The sequence below is a fragment of the Caenorhabditis briggsae genome (assembly GCF_000004555.2).
Source record: "Caenorhabditis briggsae complete genome, chrII, whole genome shotgun sequence".
Classification (NCBI taxonomy): Eukaryota; Metazoa; Nematoda; class Chromadorea; order Rhabditida; family Rhabditidae; genus Caenorhabditis; species Caenorhabditis briggsae.
Genome location: NC_013486.2, coordinates 2,874,065 through 2,884,271, shown reverse-complemented (window position 1 = coordinate 2,884,271; position 10,207 = coordinate 2,874,065). Strand labels below are relative to the sequence as shown.

Here is a 10,207-nt window from a genome sequence, read left to right as displayed (position 1 = left end):
AAACGAACTTTCTAGGATTTCTAGAAGCTGAGATACACACCTTCAAAGTTTCGCAAGCTAGAGACGCAGACAACGAGACACACTGCGTCTCTAACCTCCCAAACTTCAAATAACTGTATATTAGCTCCTAGCCTAGAGAGTTGGTTTTTAGACAGAACTACAGGTACCTTTTTTTCTCGAATTTAGACCGATTCCAAGAGTCGGTAGCTAGGCTGTCAAGTTTCCAATCAATTTGAAAATTTTTGAGGGTGTAAAATAGACCTAAATTGAAAACTTTGCATTCACAGAATTTTTTGAAAATTCCTATTTTTGCCGATTTCTGAAAGACACCATTTTTCACGCTTTCAGTACATTACCGGGCCAAAAAATGTTGTGTATGCAAAGTTTTTAATCTACGTTTGTTTCACACCCTCCTACATTTTCAAGGTGATCTGAAACTTGACAGAGGAGCTCCAGACTTAAAAAATAGTCGAAATGACCGTAATTAATTCCAGTAAACTGTTTCTGCTTTGACTATTGGACCTGAACCCAAGACAAGCATTTTGTTTAAAATTGGTGATTTGTATGATATATCCAGGAGTCAAAGGAAACCGAAAATCGGCTCATAAATATTGCAAATCACTTGGGTCTTCCAAGTGAATCTAGCAACAGAATTCAATGATGACAAACCAAAGCTTAACTACGGTAATCTCTGAATACATTGCACCATTAATCAAGTGAAACTTCCGAATTCTTCGACTCTATTGATGATGACTCGATACATTCCTACTGGAACGGATTGATTACCGAAAATTCGACGTTGTATTGGGATCAGCCAAAAGGTCCGGTGATTCCCGAATTTTTCTTAACTTTCAGCATCTACCGCAGCACCTGCAATAGAACGGCCCACATACTGAACAGGTTGAGCTAAATTATATCGGCTCCTATGATAGACATCAAAAATATGTCAACAGATGAAATGTTTGTACCTATATGATAAGCAATTAAAAAAACTAAGATAAATTTGCCTTTTTCAGCTCGACCTTTTCTCCGACTCAATTAGCACATCAACTGGATGTGTGGCTGATGTCAAAGCTTCTGATGGATCTGTAAGTCATCGAAAAAAGCTTTGAACAGTCAGCAAATGATTTTCAGGTTACATGGACACCAATTAGCTGCTCGAACTCGTTCTACGTGAACCGTAACTATCCAATGGGCGTACCATCCTTTGGGAACATTGATCTAGAATTTTGGATTTTTTTGGAGATATCAATATGACTCACATTCCAAACACAATTCTGGTTCCCGTCAAAGATATCAAAAAGATGTCAACTAATAAATTGTTTACCATATAAGAAGTAGTGAATTTCAAAATTTTCAATTCTCGGAGGAAAAATCAAAAATGAATAAAATTTCTGTAATTTATCACAGAAAAATTTCAACTTCTGATAAATAGCATAATCGCTGGGTTTTTTATCAGAAATATTTTATTTCAACGTAACCACGGGAAATATGGTATTAATTACATTATTTTTGCTGATTTTCAGTTTTTTAATTTTTATGGTTTTTAGTTGGCTTTCAGAAAAGGAACACTTCAATTTTTGCAAAAATTTACGTGGTTCACAGAAAATATAACGTTTCAATTTCTGGGATTTTTCCCAGAATTCGAACGGTTCGAGTTTTGGGATTTTGGGGATATTCACGTGATTCACAGAATTCGAACGGTTCGAGTTCTGGGATTCCAAAAAAAGAGAAACGAATGTGGAAAAAGGGGGCATAAAAATTATAATGATGGGAGATAAAAAAAAAAGAAACATGAAGAAGTGTGCTAGTTTTCCATTATCATGTCATCCGTAACAACTGGATTCGGTGGCATTCTTCCAGCATTGAATCCTTGAGATTTCAAATATTGCAGAATCGTCGTGTGTTCAGTGTCAAAATCAATGTTTCCGTGAGATGGCGTGGTAGATGATGATTTTTCTTTGATAAGTTGCAACGTTCTTAGATAAGCTGCAAAACCAAAGATAATTCAAGTATTTAACTTTACGTACATTTCTTTCCATAGCTGGAAACTGAATCTTCAAAATTGTCCTTGTTGTTTTGCGAGAACATTGATCCTCCATGTTTGAAGAGAGCCAAGCATTTCTCCTGAACACCTTCAATACATGGACGGCGAATGTCAGGTTGGAATGTTGATGGATCATAGGTACCCTGAATGATCCAGTTTTTACTTGTATAAATTCACACGCAACATAGATATATATTCACACGCGACATAGATATTAGATTACACGTATCGAGATACGTGCCAAGAGCTGATTGGATTTTTTGTTGATTGGTTTCTGTTGTTCTAGAATTCCTCTGTTCTACAGATTTTTTCTAATATAATATAGACATGCTGTTCAAAAGCAAGATAAAAGATAAAGTAATATTTTCTACGGTTTCTCCTATGAATACATTGCCGAGGGCATTGAATAAATCACGGATGGCTGTTATTATTGACAAAAGCTTCCTGAAAAAAAAGAATTGGAAAGTTGTGAGTTCATATTGAGTCTCTTCAAACATGGAGGATCAATGTTCTCGCAAAACAACAAGGACAATTTTGAAGATTCAGTTTCCAGCTATGGAAAGAAATGTACGTAAAGTTGAATACTTGAATTATCTTTGGTTTTGCAGCTTATCTAAGAACGTTGCAACTTATCAAAGAAAAATCATCATCTACCACGCCATCTCACGGAAACATTGATTTTGACACTGAACACACGACGATTCTGCAATATTTGAAATCTCAAGGATTCAATGCTGGAAGAATGCCACCGAATCCAGTTGTTACGGATGACATGATAATGGAAAACTAGCACACTTCTTCATGTTTCTTTTGTTTTTATCTCCCATCATTATAATTTTTATGCCCCCTTTTTCCACATTCGTTTCTCTTTTTTTGGAATCCCAGAACTCGAACCGTTCGAATTCTGTGAATCACGTGAATATCCCCAAAATCCCAGAACTCGAACCGTTCGAATTCTGTGAATCACGTGAATATCCCCAAAATCCCAGAACTCGAACCGTTCGAATTCTGTGAATCACGTGAATATCCCCAAAATCCCAGAACTCGAACCGTTCGAATTCTGGGAAAAATCCCAGAAATTGAAACGTTATATTTCTGTGAACCATTTGTATTTTTAATAAATGATTATAATACGTATAAAATAGAAAGTATGAAAAGTTGAAAACAGAAATAATCGAACCTTGAAAAAAAGTCAGAAAATACCAGTTGCACAGTCTGATCGTTTGTTTTGTGAAAAAACACGCTTTTTTTCGCTCTGCAAAGAAAATGCGAAATTACTGAAACTTCACAGAAATTGTGGAAATCGAAGTGTTTTGTGATGAAAACTAAAAATTTTGAAATGCACTACTTCTTATATTATCAACAACATTTTATCAATTCACTAATTTTTTATATCTCTTACAGAAATCGAGACAATCGAGCTCAAGATTGAAAGTGAAAGTGAGCTCTTAAATTTTCAGATAGATTTGGAAATTTCCCGTTTTCTAACGCCTCAAAATCTACAATTTTTCCATGTACTGTATTCAACTTTCTCAATTTCTCAAATATTTTTCTTCAGAATATGTATACTCTCGTCTTCTCTAATCCACGTCATTTTCTCTTCTCACCGCCGTCGCCGCCGAAAAATCACCATGACAGTGGTGCCGGGTCGCCAAGCGATGCGAAGCCAATTCGGCTCGCCATCCCACTTTCCGACAACTTCACTTTCATTTTTTTTCCTTTTTTCCCTGTTTTTCAAGCTTCCTCCAGTTGAATTTTTTCAGATTATTGAGCAATTTTGAGCGAATTCTGTGGCTAACCCAGATGGAAAAGTTGTGGCTTTTTGTCTGGCTGATAGCCTTATCAGTAAGGTCAGCTACTGCTGCTCTCAGTTATCGAAATGAAAATGGGATTGCAAAGTTTCAAACGAACGATCCGGGAATCACTATCCAAGGAGTTACTAGGAATACCGATGGTTTTATACATGTCAAACTGGTTTGTGGCTTGAATCGGCTGAAAATTGGAAACAAAGATTCGGAAGATGTCAGCTTGGAATTGGTAGGCCTAAGGGATCCTATGGAATCGATAGTTGCAGAATTCCAGATTCATAATTGTATTGAAAGTGAGCAACGGCTGGTTGGTCTCTTTCTGAACTCGTCTTGGGCACCGTTGTCAGAGGTTAAAGATGACGATGAGGTGTCGATTCAAGTGGAGGCAAAATATAAAAAGTGTTATGGTAAGAATGATAAGAGACGCAGAGAAAACAGAGTGTATGATTTCTGTATACTCTCACCGGAGGCAAGGCTGGCCGGTACTGCATCCATTCGGTCGGGAAATTTAGCCGACCGACCGACCACTAACCCAGCCGACCGAATTTGTACATTTTTCCGTCAACATTCTAGACCTTTGGAGCTTTGGCTTTGTGAACTGAGTACGCAAACACTCGATGCGCAAATGCACGGATCGGCTATTAGTCGTCTAGAAAGGTCGGCTATTGGTCGGCTGGAAACCATATTGTTTTTAATTTCTGCATATGACCTCGTAGAGCATAAAATTACCAGTAAACCTGTCAAAATATCAAATTCTACGTTCCCTAGGAGTCGAGATACAGTGATTTGAAGCTTGGGAGATTAGAGACGCATTGTGTCTCATTGTCTACGTCTCTAGCGTGCGACACTTTTAAGGAGTGTATCTCAGCGTCTAGAAATCCTACAAAGTTGGTTTTTGGACAGATTTTAAGGAAATGTTTAGCCTAATCTTCTCCGAAGAGAAAAAAGGGGTACGCAAACACTTTCTACCATGTTGACGCGCAAATGAACTAATTCAGTCAGCTATAGATCAGCCAAAAACTTGATTCTGTCTTATTTTTTGCATATGACCTTGTAGAGCAAAAAAATTCCTGTAATTCTGTCGAAAAAAACATCTTTATAGGTTTTCTAGGAACCGAGATACAGTCATTTGAAGTTTGGGAGGTTAGAGACGCAGCGTGTCTCGTTGTCTGCGTCTCTAGCTTGCGAAACTTTTTCGAGGTGTATCTCAGTTTCTAAACTTTGTAGAAAGTCGTTTTTTGGACCGATTTCAAGGAAATTTTTAGCTTTAATGGCTCAAGTAACGGTCGGCCGTGACTTACAAGGGAACCATGTTTAGGCGTCATCTCAGAATTTTTTCTAAATTTGCTCATTTATAGTTTCAAATACGGGCTTTCTCGTGGTGTACTTGGTTTTCTGCGCAAATTCCTAGAAGTCGAGTTATGGGCTGTTTAAGTGATTTCAGTACTAATTTCTCACTTTGGAGTGAGTTTTTGAAAGGGTTAATGAGAGTTTTTCGGCATTTTTTGAGTGTGAATCGTACTTTTAGAAGTTTCTCTATAATCTGACAAAGTTTACTCATTTTCCAAAAAAATTTTATTTTTCGAAAAAAGTAGCCATGGGGGCTGTTTTCTGGTTAGAGGTCCCAAAAAAGAATAAAGGCCCCAAAAAAATTAGAGGTCCAAAAAAAGTTTAGAGGTCCCAACAAAAAATTGAGGTCCAAAACTTAAAATCGCACAGATGCTGGAATAATGTACTAGGATTTGAATTGTGTAGGAAGTTTAAGTTTAGGGATCTTTTAGAAAAATTATTGTTGATGATATATTTTATACTTCTAATAGGCTTAGGGATGCATACTTTCTGAAAATTATCTAAGCCTGAGAGATAGCATAATCACGGAGGCATTACTGCGTTGCCGAAATTTTCCTCATACGCAAATTTGGGTTCGTCAGCAAGATGCAAGAGAATTGGAGCTAAAACTGTCAGGAGCAGTCATATCATCCTATAAGACCCCGAAACTCAAACTACTCACATAGTTCGAATTCTAGTACATTATTCCAACATCTGGGCGATTTTCGAATTTCGGACCTCTATTTTTTTTGGGACCTCTAAACTTTTTTGGGACCTCTAAACTAGAAAAGAGCCGCCATGGGTACCCTTTGGCAAATTTTATAGTTTTTCGAAAAAATTTTAAATGTGCTTAAATGAACTGTAAACGCATAGAAATTATAAAATAAGTCTTTTCAGAAGATTCTGTAGCCTATATCCATTTTGAAATCCCAAATAACTGATTCCTTCCGAAACTTCAATGAATCGTTGTCCTTCGAAAATCACCCAATAGCACTCAAACCTTGTGAAAATATAGATTTATATACTTCTTGACAGATTTATGACGGTCCCGCAACCAATATGGTCAAATCGGGTGATTTCGACTGACATTTTGACTATTTATTGGATATTTTTCGAAACAAGTCCAAAATGATTTTTTCAATAAATCGCTTTTTTCCAGCTTTTTTCCTACTCAAATAATAGAGCAAACATAATTTTGATTTTTGAAAAATGCAAAGCATATCTCCAACACCGAAGAAAAAGAAGAAAAAAGAAAATGGACTATGACGGAATCGAACCCCAAACTTGTGATTACTATTCATCCCCACTATCCACTCGGCCACTGTTGCTCGTTTTTTCCACAGTGGAGAATGCATAGAGGAAAGGGGGCACAGTGGAAAGGAGTGGGGAGGAGGAGAAAAAGAAAAACAGCTTTTTTCAGATGGAATTTTCTCGACTTCTAGAAATTTGCGCAGAAAACCAAATACACCACGAGAAAGCCCGTATTCGAAACTATAACTGAGCAAATTTAGAAAAAATTCTGAGATGACGCCTAGACATGGTTCTCTTGTTAGGTCGTGAGTAGGTGGACCAGTCAATAGCGATTGGCACAACCTTGCCTGAGGGTAGACAGTCTGCGTCTCTTCCTACCTTCACACCGCCATATCCTCTTTTTTCAGAAAAGGGCAACGTCGACTCGTGCGACAACTCTCTTTGGTGGCTCCGAGTCGATGGATTCGAAACCGCTAAAATTGACACCTGGAAAAGTTGCGAGAGTGGAGACATTGAGTTTCTGAACCAACAACGGGTTTGTAGAAGACCATGTAAGTTGAAATCTAACACTTTATGAATTTCTTATAACAATGCTCAGATCAATCTCATCGATCCGATGCCATCAGCAATCAATATGGTGAATATTACGATGGACAAGTGTTGAAAGGGTATAAGGCCAAAAAGTTTGCCCTGGAGGTTGCCGGACAACAACTGGTACAAAGAAGACAAAAGAGAAACACTGTTCCCGACGATAAAAATGTCTGTGACTACACCATCGATTCAACTTCAACCTCAACCACAACTCCTAGTACTACCACTCCTACTACTACAGTCAAAACAGTGATGTCGCCTACGGGATCCACATCTACAGCTGCACAGAGTACTAGTACATCTAAAACAGCAAGCAGTAGCACGACCATGCTGAGCACATCAGTGAAGCCGAGCACAAGTACACTGAAACCCACCAGCACTGCTGTGCCAAGTATGTTTGAAACATTTTTCAGGGCACTTGATGTTTAAAAAAGAAGCAAAAATTCGAAAAAATTGAAAACTCGTTCGAAAAGTTTTGGTAAATTCTTTTGAGCTTGTAACAAACCTCAATTGGCGAGATTTTCAAAGGCAAACCTTCTTATATCTTTTCCAGCTACCGTCACCCCGTTGCCTGCCAACGCCATCTGCTCGTATCTTGACGAAACAACAACATCGACGACGTTCTCCACCACCATCACATCAACAACCACAGAGCCCTCGACTAGTACTGAATCCACTTCTGTGTCGACATCCCAATCAACCTCCACCCCATCCAGCTCAACAGTGACGACATCTACGACTGCTCCAACCTCAACAACCATAGTCTCTTCTTCTACATCAGCTCCCACGTCTACTGCCACTGTTACGACTCAAAGTTCATCAGTTTCGACTTCAACTGCAGTTCCACCCACCTCTACGACGATAACACCTTCGACATCTGCGTCGACGTCGGCATCGACATCTGCATCTACATCAGTTTCAACAATAGCTAGTACCTCCACACCTGCTCCGACGTCTACTGGTACTACAACTGGAACAACTTCAATATCTTCCAGTGCTTCAACTAGTTCCACTGGAGCTTCATCGTCTACTATTGTGGTTACTACACCTACTACTACAGTATCCACGAGTCAAGGCAGCACCACAACACCGTTAGACACCACTAATTTCAACTTTATAAATAAAGAACTCACTGTTGCTTATGGAGATGATACGGCGGATCTGCGCCTGGAAACCAATGTTTCTCCCGGGACGGTTTGTGAAGAATCTAAAAATAGTTTAACAAAATTAAAAATTTAAGTACACCACACAATGGATGTGCAAATCAGGCGATGGGGAGTATCAGCTAGCGAATGTCACCGGAGTCTGCTTTAAAAGTAGGAGGGGAGGGCTCACCATCAACTTCGAGCTCATATATCTCGTTTCCTGTGAAAGGTATTAAATATCTATCAAATGGTAAAATGTTGGTGAAATTATGATAAGCATTTTGTCAGTAGACGCATTTTTGATATCTGCTACAGGAATCGAGATAATTGAGCTGAAAGTTGAGAAAATAGCATTAATCGCATGTTAAATTATTTTTTTTTTCAGATTTTTACAACCCACCAGCTCTCGGTACTACTTTATCTGCTAGTTATTTTGCTGGACCCGGAACATATACATTCCTGGCAACGTTGATTAAAACCGATGGATCTCGCTATAACGCTACAATTGTTCTCACAATTGTTGGGACCACCACAGTTGGAAAATCCACTGTTACGTCGTCGGGAACATCAACAGACACTTCTACAAGGACGTCTTCAACTGCGCAATCGAGTTCGACATCTTCTGCTTCATCTACTACGTCTCCTATCACATTGTCTACTACTGTGGTCACTTCAACTCGTCCATTGACCTCTGCCACTTCCACGACACTTGTTTCTTCGAAAACTTCCAAAGATGTCACGACTTCTCAAGCAGATTCGGGAACTTCCACATCTTCTTCCTCTGAAACCTCTACAGATTCCTCCAGCACTTTATCAGATTCCGAGACTACCCCAACCACTGATTTTGACTTTATCCTGTCCAATGATCTAGCATGGAGCAAGACTGTCTATTTCACGGATACAGTAAACATTGAGCCAGTGCCCACGATCTCTTTGGCTACATATTATGTAAGTCTAAAATAATATAACAGCATAATATTTCTAATTTCAGCAAACTGTGACTTTCGAATGTCGGAGTGACGCTGGCGAGGAATTCGTAACTGTCAAACAATCCACATGTCTGAATCAAGAGCAACAGATCGTCAAAATGGCTTCGTTTTCTAGGAATATTAATTTGGAACCAGTTTCTGAATTTGTGATTGGCCTAGGGACTTTCGAGTTTCGAATCAATATGACCAATACACAAACCAAGCAGATGGCAAGTCATGTCTTCACGCTCAACGTGGTTGGAGAGACTTCCAGTACTGAAGAGGTCGGAACGACGACTATGGCTACTTTCACGACTTCTGAATCCTCTTCAACTGCAGAAAAATCCACCACTGGGATCGCTGAATCTACTTCAACCACATCCAATGACGGGTCGGACTCTTCAACAACAACTTCCGTTGACTCAGAATCTTCTACAACGTCCGCTTCTGACAAGTCTGGAGATTCCTCCACGACACCTTCTGACTCATCTGATTCATCCACCACTATTGATCCGAACTCATTGTCCACCACCATTGATCCAGATGCCACCACGCCCATCCCATACGATTTCATTCTCACGGATTTGTCTTGGAACGAGACCATCACCTATTCAGAAGATCCGCTCACAATTTCACCAGTGCCGAATAAGAATCCGGGACTCATAGAAGTAATCTAGAACTTTAAGTAGACACAAAAGATAGATTTTTCAGACTGCAATAACCTATCAATGCCGAAACGACTCGTCGAAACCATTTGTGACATTGAAAGAGAGTGATTGTTTGACTGATAGTGAGTTTTTTAGCTTGAACACTAAGATTCTTGCATATGACCTTGTAGAGCAGAAAATTTCCTGTAAATCTGTCAAAAAACCAACGTTCTAGGCCTTCTAGGAGCCGAGATACAGTCATTTGAAGTTCGGGAGGTTAGAGACCCAGTGTGTCTCGTCGTCTGCGTCTCTAGCTATCAAACTTTAAAATCGATGTATCTCGGCTCCAAGAAGAGCTAGAGCGATGAAAATTGAATAGAACGGTGTGAAATTTTATGGAGCATTTTTCTCCCCGTAGGAA

At 39.1% G+C, this 10,207-nt stretch overlaps 3 protein-coding genes across 3 annotated transcripts in view; 2 read left to right on the top strand and 1 right to left on the bottom strand.

The window, feature by feature from the left end:
• Nucleotides 1–1,807: 1,807 nt before the first annotated feature.
• On the bottom strand, nucleotides 1,808–2,091 carry CBG13424 (the record flags this gene model as incomplete). Its single annotated transcript, XM_002630006.2, has 2 exons — nucleotides 1,808–1,989; nucleotides 2,031–2,091. The coding sequence occupies 2 exons, from the start codon at nucleotides 2,089–2,091 to the stop codon at nucleotides 1,808–1,810; spliced, it is 243 nt and encodes an 80-aa protein (XP_002630052.2).
• Nucleotides 2,092–2,553: 462 nt separating this feature from the next.
• Nucleotides 2,554–2,837, top strand: CBG25485 (the record flags this gene model as incomplete). The annotated part of the gene is made up of 2 exons (XM_045241843.1): nucleotides 2,554–2,614; nucleotides 2,656–2,837. 2 exons carry the CDS (start codon nucleotides 2,554–2,556, stop codon nucleotides 2,835–2,837), a joined length of 243 nt encoding a protein of 80 aa, XP_045099401.1.
• A 1,013-nt stretch (nucleotides 2,838–3,850) lies between these two features.
• The window catches only part of CBG13426, a gene marked incomplete at both ends in the record, with an annotated part of 11,720 nt that continues 5,363 nt past the window's right edge, over nucleotides 3,851–10,207 (top strand). The window contains 8 exons of the mRNA XM_045241841.1: nucleotides 3,851–4,262; nucleotides 6,843–6,986; nucleotides 7,034–7,417; nucleotides 7,580–8,220; nucleotides 8,267–8,342; nucleotides 8,557–9,119; nucleotides 9,163–9,807; nucleotides 9,851–9,929. Of these exons, the coding sequence (XP_045095148.1) occupies nucleotides 3,851–4,262; nucleotides 6,843–6,986; nucleotides 7,034–7,417; nucleotides 7,580–8,220; nucleotides 8,267–8,342; nucleotides 8,557–9,119; nucleotides 9,163–9,807; nucleotides 9,851–9,929 (2,944 nt within the window). The remainder of the gene's footprint in view (nucleotides 4,263–6,842; nucleotides 6,987–7,033; nucleotides 7,418–7,579; nucleotides 8,221–8,266; nucleotides 8,343–8,556; nucleotides 9,120–9,162; nucleotides 9,808–9,850; nucleotides 9,930–10,207) is intronic.